The sequence below is a fragment of the Scyliorhinus torazame genome, chromosome 17 (assembly GCF_047496885.1).
Source record: "Scyliorhinus torazame isolate Kashiwa2021f chromosome 17, sScyTor2.1, whole genome shotgun sequence".
NCBI lineage: Eukaryota > Metazoa > Chordata > Chondrichthyes > Carcharhiniformes > Scyliorhinidae > Scyliorhinus > Scyliorhinus torazame.
The window spans coordinates 128,093,633-128,108,572 of NC_092723.1; the positions used below are offsets into that span (position 1 = coordinate 128,093,633).

Here is a 14,940-nt window from a genome sequence, read left to right on the forward strand (position 1 = left end):
GTGCGATATCATTATGGGGAGGGGCGTCACATCATTGGGGAGGGCCCCAAAAACCAAGGTGTGTGTGGGACCTCACAAAATGCAAGCCGCCTCTGGGGCTGTGTCTTCTTCACTCCTTTCACAAATACTCACTCCCTCCACCACTGATGAACTGTAGCATCCGTGTGCACCATCTATGAGATGCACTGCAGGAATTTAATAAGACTCCTTAGGCAGCACTTTCCAAACTCTAACCACTACCATCTAGAAGGACAAGGGCAGCAGATGCCTGGGAACACCGCCACCTGGAAGTTTCCCTCCAAGTGGCTTACCATCCTGCCTTGGAAATACATCGCCGTTCCTTCACTGTCACTGGGTCAACATTCCTGGACCTCCCTGCCTAACAGCACAGTAGGTGTACCGACACCACATGGAGTGCAGCAGCTCAGGAAGGCAGCTCGCCACCACCTGCTCAAGATCAATTAGGGGTGGGCAACAAATGTTGGCTGAGTCAGCGAAGCCCACATTCCATGATAGAATAAAATAAATGAGATGTTTGTTTGTAAGGTACCAATTTGAAATCACACTGCTAACTGTGCAAGATGTCGATATACTGACCATGACACTCCTGTCGATAAGAGAAGTTGTAAATTTCACCAATGTGTTGCGGTAAATTACAATCTCAAAAATAGCGTTTTACTCAAGAGGTGGGACTGGGAAACAGTCCAGCCAAACATCTTTCCCTCACCTTTTCTGTAGAAGATCATCCCAGATCTGCACCCACGGAGAGTCTTGTGCGTTGTTGTGGAGACCACATCGCTGTACTCAAAGGGAGAGGGCACCACCCCGGCTGCCACCAAGCCACTGATGTGTGCCATGTCCGCCATCAGGTAGGCACTGTTCTCGTCCGCAATCTGTCGCATCCTGGCATAATCCAGGTTACGGGAGTAGCAGCTAATACCTGGGGAAACCAACAATGCAGTTGAGCTGATTGGGAAGCTGCTGTGAATGTTGACTCTTCCTCCTACTGTCCCCCCACCCAATACACCTTCAGATATCTGCAATTTCCTCCTTAAATCTCCCCGCCACTCTCTCCTCCTTTGAAGACCCTCTTTAGAACCCAACTCTTTAACCAAAGGCAGGTTAGAAGAAAACGTCATCCAGGGCAGGGAAACCTCCTCTTTCAGGAACTGATCAGCCATGCTGCCTTTCTTACATTTGCTGCCGACTACAAAACTCTGCAAAGAAAAACCCCTATCTAAATCAGTAACCTGTGAGCCAGTGAAAGGCAGCAGCAGATACTCGCAATTCATTAAGAATCACCCCTCAGGAATCCCGAACTTGCTGCGATTAGCATTGTTGAATGGAGCTAACTGCCCTACCACTATGAAGATTCTTGTGCTTACCTGCAATTATGAGCTTGGGGTGGAAAAGCCGAGCATTCTCTGCCAACCTGTCATAGTCAATATAACCAGTCTCAGGGTTTACCTAAAGGGAATGAACAGCAGAGAACTTTCTTTCACTCACCAATGTGTGTATCACTGCCAAAGCCATTGTTTATTTCCCATCCCTAACGACCCTTAACTCAGAGAGCAGTTAAGAGTCAACACAGAGGCCAGACTGGGCAAACACAATAGATTTCCTTCCCCAGAAAGTCATTAGAGAACCGGATGGATTATCTATTACAACCTGGTAGTTACTTAGTCGAGATTATTGATACAACAGAATCATCGAATTTACAGAGCAGAAGGAGGCCATTCGGCCCATCGAGTCTGCACAGGCTGAATTAAAATTTCCCAGCTGTCTTGGTAAGATTTCAATTCATGCGTCCAATTAGTCCAAAATTCTAGATTACGGCCAGGATTCTCCGATCCCCCGGCGAGTCGGAGAATCGCCGGGGGAGGGGGGGGCGCTAGAATCGCGCCACGCCGCTCCAATGCCAGCCCGCCGATTCTCCGCCGCTGATTCTTGGCCCCCCCCCCGGCGATTCTCTGCGCCTTGACGGGCCGAGTGCCCGCCGGCGTAGATTACGTATGGTCCTACCCGGCGGGACCTCGGAGTTCTAGCTGCGGGGACCGTCCTGGTGGGGGGCGGGGGGCCTCCACGGTGGCCTGGCCAACCGATCAGCGGGCGAGCTATTTCTGTGGGGGGGCCTATGTTTCTCCACGCCGGGCCGTGGCGACCATGCGGAACTCGCACCGGCCGAGGCGTGCATGCGCGGACCCTCGCCGGCCGTGACGCACCAGCTGGGGCAGCGGACATCACTCCAGCGTCATACTAGCCCCCTGGGAAGGGGTGAATACCTGGGCCTGGAGGCCCGCTGACACCGAAGTGACTCACGCCACTTTTGACGCCGGCGTCAGAACCTGGCCGCGGGATCGGAGAATCCCGGCCTACTGGTCTATGATGATTCACTGTAAAACCAGCCCCCATATGATTCCTGTGTGTTATCTGTAAACATGATGTTCGAATGTGTGGTGCTTGTTAAACGCGGTGCTCTCCCCATCAGAAGGGCGGGGAGCTGAAGGTGATGGTGGCTCCGGATGCGGAGAAGGCGTTTGACCGAGTAGAATGTAATTATTTGTTTGCGGTGTTAGAGTGGTTTGGGATTGGGCCTAAGTTTGTGGCGTGGGTTAAATTGTTTTATAAGGAACCGAAGGCGAGAGTTCGTGCTAACGAGGTGAACTCGGGAGATTTTCAGCTGCACAGGGTAATGAGATGGGATGTCCCATGTCCCCCTTTTGTTTACGCTGGCAATAGAGCCCTTGGCCATTGCGCTGAGGTGTTCGGATAAGTGGAGAGGGACAGTGAGGGGGCTGGAGCATAATGTGGCCCAGTATGCTGACAACCTTTTGTTGTGTATTTCTAACCCAGGTCCCACGGAGGGGAATATAATGGGACTGCTCATACGATTTGGGGCTTTTTCGGGATATAAACTGAATTTGGAGAAAGTGCTTTTTGGTTTCCTCTCTGGGGATAGGAGCTGACCTGGGGGGATTGCCGTTTCGCGTGGGGACTACTCATTTCAGGTGGCACGGCACTGGGCCCAGCTCCGTAAATCAAATTTTACGAGCCTGATGAGCAGGGTTAAGGCAGATTTTTTGAGGTTGGACAGCCTCTCCCTGTCATTGGCAGACTAGGTGCAGGCGGCAAAGATGAATATCTTGCCATGGTTTTCATTTTCATTCCAGTGCTTGCCTGTCTTTTTGCCAAAGGCGTTTTTATGCGGGTGGAATGTTGATTTCATTATTTGACTAGTCGGGTAAGGTGGCAAGGATTCTGAAGACGGTGTTTCAGAGTGGACAGTCAGGGGGGTTTGGCTCTTCTGAATCTGATGTATTATTATTGGCCGGCAAACACCAAGAAGGTGCGGGGCTGGGGTAGGGAGCTGGAGGCAATGTGGGTGAGGATGGCAGCAGGCTCTTATAGTGGGTCGGGGTTGCGGGCGGTGGCAACAATGCCAGGGTGACAGTGTACGTTGCCAGCTGGGCAGTGCCAAGGTGCCCACATTCCAGGGGGAGGGATGGGGGCTACCCTGCACTTACCCTGAACAGCCAGGGGTCTCCAGTGGCCCAGGAGGGGTGGAAGTGGAAGGGTTTAGGGATGGAATGGGATGGGTTTAGGGATGGAATTGGAGAGGTTTAGGGATGGAATTGGAGGGGTTTAGGGATGGAATTGGATGGGTTTAGGGATGGAATTGGAGGGGTTTAGGGATGGAATTGGAGGGGTTTAGGGATGGAATTGGAGAGGTTTAGGGATGGAATTGGAGGGGTTTAGGGATGGAATTGGATGGGTTTAGGGATGGAATTGGAGGGGTTTAGGGATGGAATTGGAGGGGTTTAGGGATGGAATTGGAGGGGTTTAGGGATGGAATTGGATGGGTTTAGGGATGGAATTGGAGAGGTTTAGGGATGGAATTGGAGAGGTTTAGGGATGGAATTGGAGGGGTTTAGGGATGGAATTGGAGAGGTTTAGGGATGGAGTTGGATGGGTTTAGGGATGGAATTGGAGAGGTTTAGGGATGGAATTGGAGGGGTTTAGGGATGGAATTGGAGAGGTTTAGGGATGGAATTGGAGGGGTTTAGGGATGGAATGGGAGGGGTTTAGGGATGGAATTGGAGAGGTTTAGGGATGGAATGGGAGGGGTTTAGGGATGGAATGGGAGGGGTTTAGGGATGGAATTGGAGAGGTTTAGGGATGGAATTGGAGGGGTTTAGGGATGGAATTGGATGGATTTAGGGATGGAATTGGAGAGGTTTAGGGGTGGAATGGGAGGGGTTTAGGGATGGAATGGGAGGGGTTTAGGGATGGAATTGGAGAGGTTTAGGGATGGAATGGGAGGGGTTTAGGGATGGAATTGGAGAGGTTTAGGGATGGAATTGGATTAAGCAACAGAAAGGACTAACGATGTTGGAACAGGAGAAAAAATGGGATGCATAAGAGGCCGGAATTGGAATAGGGCCAATATCTCCGAGCATTATCCGACTGGAGGTTACAGAGGTGGGTAGGTGGGGCCGAGACTATACAAGGATTCAAAAACAAGGATTAACATTTTAAATTTGAGGCTTTTCTGGGTCAAAAGTCATTGTAGATCAGTGAACATAGGAACGGAAAGGCAATATATTTAGATTTTATATGTTCATAGATCAGATTCTACTCAATTGAAGCATAACTTCCCTTTCTCGTCCAACACCTTTAAGATAAAGAACAGCATTCTACAAACCTTCTTGACAGCATTTTGTCTTGACATACTGGCTTTTAACGATTTATATACTTGGGACTCTCAAGTCTCAATGCTACTGTGCTGATTTCTCCATCCTTCCAATGTACTCTGATCTCTTTAGCCTGAGCACAACAATCACACATCTCCATTTGTAATAGTTTCGCTCATTCACTTTGTCTGTCTCTGACCCTTTGTAACTTCCTTCTCACATCTGTATAACTTACTGTCCTATGTAACTTTTTTGTAAAATTTAGAGTACCCAATTCATTTTTTCCAATTAAGGGGCAATTTAGCGTGGCCAATCCATCTACCCTGCACATCGTTGGGTTGTGGGGGCGAAACCCACGCAAACACGGGGAGAATGTGCAAACTCCACACGGGCAGTGACCCAGAGCCGGGATGGAACCTGGGACCTCGGCGCCGTGAGGCTGCAGAGCTAACCCACTGTGGCACCGTGCTGCCCCTGTCCTATGGAACTTAGAATTCACCTGCAAAGCTGAAATCTGGGGAATGGGAATCTGCCACTTTCTGTACAAATATAGCCAAAGATTTCCAGGGCAGGTTAAAAAAAAAAATGTCATTGCCTACTCCAACCTTTGTCTTAACGGCAGGAAGTTTCCCCACCTTACCCCAAGTCAAATCGAGCAGGGGGTCCTTGCGCCACCAAATGTTAGATTAGGCCCAACAACTTGTAGTCGCTTGGAAACCAGTGCTCCAGAGACACTGCTTATAGTTTGTCTTCAGAGCAAATAGCCAATCTGCACAGGCACCAGTCAAACATCAAGCTGCAGGGTAAGAGACTCACAAGCAGCTCGTGATGGTCTTTTCTCTCCCCTAACCCTTGCATTCCCTTTGGTTATCATTGAATTTACAGTGCAGAAGGAGGCCATTCGGCCCATCGAGTCTGCACTGGCCCTTGGAAAAGGCACCCTACTTAGGCCCATGCCTTCACCCTTCCCCCGTAACCCAGTATCCCCACTTAACCTTTTGGACACTAAGGGGCAATTTAGCATGGCCAATCTACCTAACCTGCACATCTTTGGACTGTGGAAGGAAACTGGAGCACCCGGAGGAAATCCACGCAGATATGGTGAGAAAGTGCCCACACAGAAACTCAACACAGAAAGTTACCCAAGGCCGGAATTGAACCTGGGTCCCTGGAGCTGTGAGGCAGCAGTGCTAACTACTGTGCTACCGTGCTACCCCTAGTTCTGGAAAGAGGAGCGAGACAACTCACTCCCATTCTCCAGTCAAGGACCACCTCTGAATCGGCCATACTGAGGTATAAAGGAGAGTAGTCCCTGGTATCTTTCAAGTCTTGTTCTTGCTCCCTCCCTGTGAGGAACTGGGCTTAGTACATTGGGAATTTGAGAATGGTGAACTGACAGGTGCCAGGTTGGCTTCAGAATTTGCATGGGGATGGTTGCCAGTGCTTTTGCTGATATTTTTCACTTGCTCGGCAGTGGGGGGATGGAAATTGTGTGTAGATTCAGGAGCGCGAGAAACAAAGAAATGCAAGGCAGGAAAATAAGTGGGGAAGGCAGAGGAAACAGAGGCTGGAAAATAGCCAAGAGGAGGGTTGGGTAGTATTTAATGATATACATTTCAACATAAGAAGTTTAATGATGAGTTGAGAGCACAGAAAGATACTTTGAAATATAATAGCAGAGCTATTACTGAAACATGGCTTAAAGAAGCGCAGGAGTGGCAGGTCAACATTCCAGGTTACAGAATTTTCAGATCAGATAGTGAGTGAGATGAAAAGAGTAAGTGGGGGGATGTTGCACTATTGATGAACAATCACAGCTGTGAGAAGGGATTATATTCAAGCTGGATGTCATGTGGGTTGAACAGAAGAAAAAAGGCACAATCGAGCTGCTGACAGTGTACCATGGATCTCAGTTAGAGGCAGCTTGGGCAGCAAATGTAGGCAAATTGATGAAAAGTACTAAAACAATAGGCCCTGATTAGGGGCCTAATATTGACTGGGAATCAAGTGAAGTCTCCATAGTCCCAGATGACCATTAGGCTGTTTTACCCTTTGAGGAAGAGAGCTGACTGGTGGTGACTTAAAACTGAGGATCGCCACCACTCAGCTGAGGTGAAAGGTTAAGAAGGCGGGGCCTTCATGAATAACTTCAACTGGTTGAACCCGTGCAGTTACGAGCACAGAATTCTTAAAATGTATTCAGGAGTTTTTTTCCCCCCAAGTCATCAGTTAGCAATTCCATCAAGAGAAAGCAGGACTTAGGTAAGAGGAGGTTGTAAGGGCTCATAGCAAAGGTGGTACTCCCTTTGGAGCCTCTGGATTTCAAGGAGCATACATGGTAGTAGAAGACACAAAACCACAAGCTGATGTCAGGTACTGAGAGTTCAACGTTAGAATAAGCCTGGAGAAGTATAGAAAGTGCAGGTGTAAAATTAAAAAGAAAATTAGGAAAGCAAAGAGAAAAAACATTGGCAAGGAAAACTCAAGGGTGTCTTTTAAATATATAAAGAGCAATATGAACAATCTATGTGGATCATATCAAACACACTACCCTCATTGGTCCTCCTGACACTAAGGAAAGCACAGGGACCATTGGAGACCAATAAGATTATTCATGTGAGGAGTCAGAAAGATGCAAGTGCGATTCTTAATCAATACTTTGTCTCAGCCTTCCCAAAAGAAGGGAACAGTGCTGACATGAGATGGGAGTCTGAAACATTGCATGGGATAAATATAGTGAGCAAGGAAATATTAAGGAGTATAGCATCTTTGAAATTAAATAAACTCCGAGGTCCAGATGAAATGCATCCCAGCTTACGGGAAGAAACAAGGGAGAAATAGTGGAAAATAGTTTCTGGTCAGCATTTTTCCAATCCTTGCTGGCTACAAACTGGAGAAAGTAACATTATTCTGATTTGTTTTAATAGAGGGAGGGATAGACTGATTAATTACAGCTCAATCAGCCTAAACTTGGTGGTGGGCAAATTATTGGAAACATTTCTCAGGGACAGTATAAATCTGTCATTTAGGCAGGCATGGATTCACCAACGGCAAACAGCAGACGGTTAATTTGTTAACGGTGGACTCATTTGATGTAATGTTTCGAGAAGGTGGCAGGAGGATCAATGAGGGTCGTGTGTTTGACATGGTCTGCATAGATTTTTGACACAATCTCACAGGGCAAACTTGTCAGAAAAGTAAAAGCCGATCGGTACCAAGGGAAAGTGACAGGCTGAATCCAAAATTGATCAGTCCAAAAAGTAACGGGTAATTGTTGACAGGTGTTTCTGTGGCAGGAGGGCTGTTTCCACTATAGTTTTATAGATTGATTTGATTTATTGTCACGTGTACCTAGGTACAGTGAAAAGTATTGTTCTGCGTACAGTACAGACAGATCGTACCATACATGAAAAACATAGGACAAACATAAATACACAATGTAAATACATAGACACAGGCATTGGGTGAAGCATAGTGTAGTACTACTCAGCAGACAAGATGTGTGAAGAGATCAGTTCAGTCCATAAGAGGGTCATTCAGGAGTCCGGTAACATCAGGGCAGAAGCTGTTTTTGAACCTATTCGTGCGTGTTCTCAGACTTTTCTACCTCCTGCCCCATGGAAGAAGTTGGAAGGGAGAATAACCTGGGTGGGAGGGGTCTTTGATTATGCTGCCCACTTTTGTAAGGCAGCGGGAAGTGTAGACAGTCAATGGATGGGAGGTGAGTTCACGTGAGGGACTGGGCTGTGTTCACGACTCTCTGTGGTTTCTAACAGTCTTGGGCTGAGCAGTTGCCATACCAGGCTGTGTTGCAGCCAGATAGGATGGTTTCTATGGTGCATCTGTGAAAGTTGGTCAGAGTCAACGTGGACATGTCGGATTTCCTTAGTTTCCTGAGGAAGTATAGGCGCTGTTGTGCTTTCTTGGTCGTAGCATCGACGTGAGTGGACCAGGACAGATTTTTGCAGGGATTACTAGATTCCTTGCTTTTCATGGTGCCTTTGGTGGGCAGCACGGTAGCATAGTAGTTAGCACAGTTGCTTCACAGCTCTAGGGTCCTAGGTTCGATTCCCAGCTGGGTCACTGTCTGTGCGGAGTCTGCACGTTTTCCCCGTGCCGGCGTGGGTTTCCTCCGGGTGCTCCGGTTTCCTCCCACAGTCCAAAGTTGTGTAGGTTAGGTTGATTGGCCATGCTAAATTGCCCTTCGTGTCCTAAAAGGTTAAGTGGGGGTTACTAGGTTACGGGGATAGGGTAGATACATGGGCTTGAGTAGGGTGCTCTTTGTAAGGGCTGGTGCAGACTCGATGGGCCAAATGGCCTCCTTCTGCACTGTAAATTCTATGATTTCAATATACAGTTAATTAGGGGGTCTGACCTGGAAGTTTGCAAGTGGTACAAAAACTGGCCATGTGTTTCAAAGCGAGGGAGAAAGTTGTAGACTGAAAGAGGATATCAATGGACTGGTCAGGTGGGCAGAAAATTAGTGTAAATGGAATTCAATCTGAAGAAGAGGTAATACATTCGGGGAGAACAAACATGGCAAATTAATAAACAATAAATGGCAAGACACTGAGAAGTGTAGTGGAAGAGGTGCCTAAAGAGCATGTCCACAGGTCGTTGATGGTGGCAGGAGTTTCAATAAGCATTTCCACAAGGGGCCACACAAGAGGGTATCACATACAAATAAGGATTAGGGGGTAATATATTGACATGGATTGAGCATTGAGGAGAGCCTGAGTCGGAATACCACTCTCTGGGGGCTTGACAGGGTAGACGTTGAGAGGTTGTTTCCCTTGTGGAAGAGCCCCCTGAGAGTCATATCGATCTCAATAAGGTCGTTCTCATTCTTCTAAACCCCAATGAGTACAGGCTCAAGCTACTCAAACTCTCTTCAATACTCAATCCATGTCAATAAATTAACCCCCAATCCGATAATTTTATGTAATACTCTCTTGCGTGGCCCCTTGTGGAAATGCTTTTTGAAACTCCTGCTACCATCAAGGATACAGTAAGAAGTCTTACAACACCAGGTTAAAGTCTAACAGGTTTATTTGGAATCACTAGCGTTCGGAGTGTAGCTCCTTCAGCAGGTGGGACTTCTTACTGTGCCCACCCCAGTTCAATGCCGGCATCTCCACATCATGGCTACCATCAAGGATGTAAGAGGAATAAAAATGGTCTCTTCTCATGCAGTATAAATTGATGCTCACTTTGCTGTTGGTTTATCTTAGGTAGATGTCCTGATGCGGGCAAGACAAGAAGAATCAATAGCATGTCACTTTTTACAGTAATAATTTTTTAAATTATAAATTTAGAGTACCCAATTATTTTTTCTCCAATTAAGGGGCAATTTAGCATGACCAATCCACCTAACCTGCACGTCTTTGGGTTGTGGGGGTGAAACCCACGCAAACACGGGAAGAATATGCAAACTCCACACGGACGGTGACCCAGGGCCGGGATTCGAACCCGGGTCCTCAGCTACGCAGTCCCAGTGCTAACCACTGTGCCACATGCCGCCCTTTCTTTTTACAGCAATAATATAAATCTTCACAGCTCCCCATCTCCAACCTTTGGCAATTTTTTTGCATCCTTCTCACAGCTTACACTCCCCCTAATTTTGTATCATGGACAAATTGGGAAGGAATACACTTGGGCCCCTCATCTAACTCATTGATAGAAATTGTAAATTTCTGGGGCCCAAACACTGATGATCCTTGTGGTACCCTGCTAGTTAGCCTGCCAACCTGAAAATGACCCAGAATTCCTCCTGTTTTCTGTTTATTAACCATAAGATCATAAGACGTAGGAGTAAAGAAGTAGGCCACTCGACTCATCGAGTCTGCTCTGCCATTCAATGAAATCATTTTTTTTTAAATTAAAATTTAGAGTAGCCAAGTATTTTTCTTTTCCAATTAAGGGGCAATTTAGCGTGGCCAATCCACCTAACCTGCACATCTTTGGATTGTGGGATTGAAACCCACGCAGACACGGGGAGAATGTGCAAACTCCACACGAACAGTGAACCAGGGCCAGGGTTCGAACCCGATCCTCAGCGCCGCAGTCCCAGTGCTAACCACTGGACCACATGCCGCCCCCTATTCAATGAAATCCTGACTGCTCTGATATGATAATCCTCAACTCCACTTTCCCGCCTTGTCCCTATTACCCTTGACTCCCTTGCAGATTAAAAATCTGTCCATCTCAGCCTTAAACATACTTAATGGCCCAGCCTCTACAGCTCTCTGGAGTAAATAATTCCACAGATTCTCTACCTCTTGAGAGAAGAAATTCCCCCACATCTCTGTCTTAAATAGGTGAGCCCTCGGTCTGAGGTTATGCCCTCTGGTCCTAGATTCTCCCACTTGCCATTAACTGTTGCCCATCCTAATTGCCCTTGAGAAGACTGTGGTGAACCACTGCCTTGAACCACAACAGTCCATCTGGTAAGTTATCCACTTTGAAGGAAATATTTTTTAAACGGTGCAAGGCTAGGAAATATTGACATTCGCAAGAACCTGAATCACATTCACATGTATGCATAGTAAGCAATTAGGAAGACACAATGGGATTGGAGTATGAGCGAAGCCGACTTACTGAAATTAAATAGGGCGTTGGTGAGACCACACCTGGAGCAATTTGTGCGGTTTTAGTCTCCTCGGAGGGAGTGCAATGAAGGTTCCTGTTGTAGCCGACACGAGACCCACGGGGCTGGGCCGATTAGCCTCCCCGTGAGTCTCGTGGAGTATGAGCTTCCCCGCTGAGGAGCGGAGCTCCCTCAACAACAGGGGAGCAAATCAGGACATAAAAACCCCGGCCCGAATGTGGGTTGGGCATGGGTAGTTGCTTCTGGGGCCAGTGCACATAGGATCTTCGTTCTTCATTAATAAACCTTTTGTTTCCTCATGTTCCTGTTTGGTCACTTCCTCGAACTCAACAGTTCCCTAATCTGCTTCCCAAGGTAAGGAACGTTCTATGAGGAAACCAAGTAGGCTAGGCCGATATATCCCTGGAACTTAGAAGAATGAGTGGTATTTCAGTGAAACATATAAAATTCTGACGGAACATAACAGGGTAGATGTAGGGACGATGTTTCCCCAGCTGGGAGTCAAAAACTAGGGGTAATAGTCACAGAACACTTTGAGGTCGAGAAACATTTCTTTACTTGCAATTTTTGCAATTTCTACCCACGAGAGCTTTTGGTGCTCAATTGTGAGCACATTTAAGGCAGAGATCAATAGATTTTTGGAAGTTAAGAGAATTAAGGGACATGGAACCGTGTGGAAAGGCAGCGTCAAGGTAGAAGATCAGCCACGATATTAAATGGCAAAGAAGGTTTTAAGAACCAAATAGTCTCCTCCTTTTCCTATCTCTTGTGTGGTTAAGAAGGCATCCAGAATAGTTTCCTTTATTGGTTGTGGCACAGAATGGAGGAGCAGGGAGGCTGGGCTGGAACCCCAGTTGAACCACAGCTGGAGTACAAGACACAATTCTGGTCATCGCATTACAGGTAGTACACGAACACACTTGAGAGAGTACAGAAGAGATTTACAGTGATGATGTTACCAGGAATGGAGAAATCTAGCTATGAGGAAACATCTGACAGAGTGGGTTATTTTCTTCTGAGCAGAAGTGGCTGAGGGGAGATGTAATTGAGGTGTATAAAATTATGGGATGGAGTAGGTAGGAAAGAAATATTTCTCTTACCAGGGAGGTCAATAACTAGGGGGCATGGATTTAAAGCAATTGGCAGAAGGTTGATTGAATAATTCAGGAGATTTTCTTTCAGTGGAGTCATAAACCCTCACTGCATTGAAAAAGTACTTTAGACATGCACTTGAAGTGCCATAACCTTCAGGGCTGTGGACCAAGAGCTGGAATGTGGGATTAGGCTGGATACTCGTTTTTGGTTGGCACAGGCTATGATGGGCCAAATGGCTTCCGTCTGGACAATAAATTATATGGTTCTATGATTCCAATACTATATAATATGCGCAAGTGCACTACCTATTGTCACATATTTCTTAAAGGAAGTCAGAGCGAATTTTACAATTCTGGATCCCAGTGTGACGAATGGGAAGGAGGAGATTATCGCTTCTCAAGTCCAGTCATGTTGTGATCTGGAATAACTCTGTTGAAAAGGGGGGATGAAGCAGATTGATTGAAAATTGTATAGGTACCTGAAAAGAAAGAAATGTCCAGGGCTCTGGGGAAAGGGCAGTGGGGCATGGGAATAGGACTTGTTGAATAACTCTTTCAAAGAACTGGCACAGGCACCGTGAGCCAAGCGGCTTTCTGTGACATTGTGAGATTTCTTTAGAGTGAAAAATAAAAGGGCAGTGAAGAATTGACTGCTAATTCAATATCGAGTTACCTTCCAAATGCTCCTACCTTGTACGGCATTGACTCGAAGAAGATAGAAGTAGCAGAGATTTTCTTCTTCTCTGTCATGAAACCATGGGTCAGGTGGCCACCATCAGGAAGATCCAATCCCATGATCCTCCCATGTGGCTCCACGAGAGCCGTGTAAATTGCAAAGTTTGCTGGAGAGCCTGTCAAGCCCAAGGAGGGAGAGCGAGAGAGAGACAAAGATACTGACATCCTTTCAAAATCTCCATCCTCGTTCTGAGGCACCAGGAGGCTAATGTTACAATTTTTAATTCATTTATGGAATGTGAGTGTCATTGGGTAGGCCAGCATTTATTGCCCATCCCTAGTTGCCCTTCAGAAGGTGGTGGTGAATTACCTTCTTGAACCGCTGCAGTCCCTGAGGTGGAGGAATACTCACTGTGCTGTTGGGGAGTTCCATGATTTTGACCCACCAACAGTGAAGGAACAGCGATATATTTCCAAGTTGGGGTAGTGAGTGATTTCGAGGGGAACCTCCAGGTCGTAGTGGTCGTGGGCTTAGAAGGTGCTGTCTAAGGAACCTTAGCGAGTTCCTGCAGTGCTTCTTGTAGAAGGTACACACGGCTGCCACTGTTCTTTGGTGGTGGAGGGATTGAATGTTTGTACAAGGGGTAGCAATCAAGCGGGCTGCTTTGTCCTGGATAGTGTCCAACCTTTTGAGCATTGTTGGAGCTGCACTCAGCTCAGCCAGGCAAGTGGAGAGTATTCCATTACACTCCTAACTTGTGCCTTGTAGATGGTGGGCAGGCTTTGGGGGGTCAGGAGGTGAGTTACTCATCGTAGGATTGCTAGCTTTTGACCTTTGAAATGTCAGTTTTATCGCAAGGTGCTCCTTGCTCCAGGTGACATGGAGCAGAAGAGAAGAAGGCTCTGTCTCCACCCATGGTGGCATAGTCGGCTCACACTCAACATCTAAGCAAGCACAGAAAGCAAGAATATTTGTGGTTCTAATAGACTCTGTGTCCTCTGAATGAGCCAGTGCCTTCAATAGAGGAGGGGGATATTCTGGGGGTAGTAAGTAAGGGGTGAGTGAGTTATGCCTGAGGAGGTTACCTGAATATGGCTGGACGTTGACTCCCCATTTCTGTGCGTCAAGGCTGTACAAATCCAGTGCTCGTTTCTGACACAGCCTCTCCAATTCATCTACAAATTCAGTGCCACCATAATACCTATAGAAACAAGACAGCTCTGCATTAAAACAGGCCATGGTACCACCAAATAAAAAAAAGGATTTACTGGAAAACCATAAATACTTTATCCTGGCGCTCTGACAGGAGCAGTATCGATAGTCCGAGTCATGGTACACCTTACGTTGCACCTTTATCAGTTTACACAAAGGGCGGTGCAAATCTGAAACCCCCTCCCCCCCAGTAAATCTGTTGAGGCTAGGGGTCAATTGGAAATCCCAAAACCAAGGTCAACAGTTTTTATTTGTTACATAAGATCATCAAGGGATATGGAACTAAAGCAGGAAATGGATTTAAGAAACAGATCAATCAGGATCTAACTGAATGACAACAGGCTCAAAGAGCTGAATAACCCTCCCCTTATTCCTACAATGGCAATTCTATTCAGTCACGTGAACCACAATGGACAACACTGAGAACTGGGACCAGAGTGGAGCGGGAGGACTTTTGCAGAAGAAGGTTGGTTTTCCGCCACAAACTTGCTCTAAAAAGGGCCGTTACATTGGCTACTCTCCTAACGGCCGACTTTCAGGAACTGTAGGCCTCATAGGACATCCCAATGAACAGGAGCAGCCAGTCTAGCCCCACTTCCACTTTAAAAAAGGGGGTCACATAGGGGCCAGTTCCTGTAATGGGGCCCAAAAAATCTAGTG

The 14,940-nt window shown here is 46.9% G+C and overlaps 1 protein-coding gene across 2 annotated transcripts in view; it reads right to left on the reverse strand.

Annotated features, from left to right (window-relative positions):
• shmt1 (serine hydroxymethyltransferase 1 (soluble)) overlaps positions 1 to 14,940 on the reverse strand; it is a 62,715-nt gene that overhangs the window by 30,743 nt on the left and 17,032 nt on the right. For both annotated transcript variants that reach the window (XM_072481014.1, XM_072481013.1), the window contains 4 exons: positions 14,154 to 14,269; positions 13,083 to 13,243; positions 1,386 to 1,467; positions 728 to 940 (listed from right to left, as the gene is read on the reverse strand). In XM_072481014.1, the coding sequence (XP_072337115.1) occupies positions 728 to 940; positions 1,386 to 1,467; positions 13,083 to 13,243; positions 14,154 to 14,269 (572 nt within the window). The remainder of the gene's footprint in view (positions 1 to 727; positions 941 to 1,385; positions 1,468 to 13,082; positions 13,244 to 14,153; positions 14,270 to 14,940) is intronic.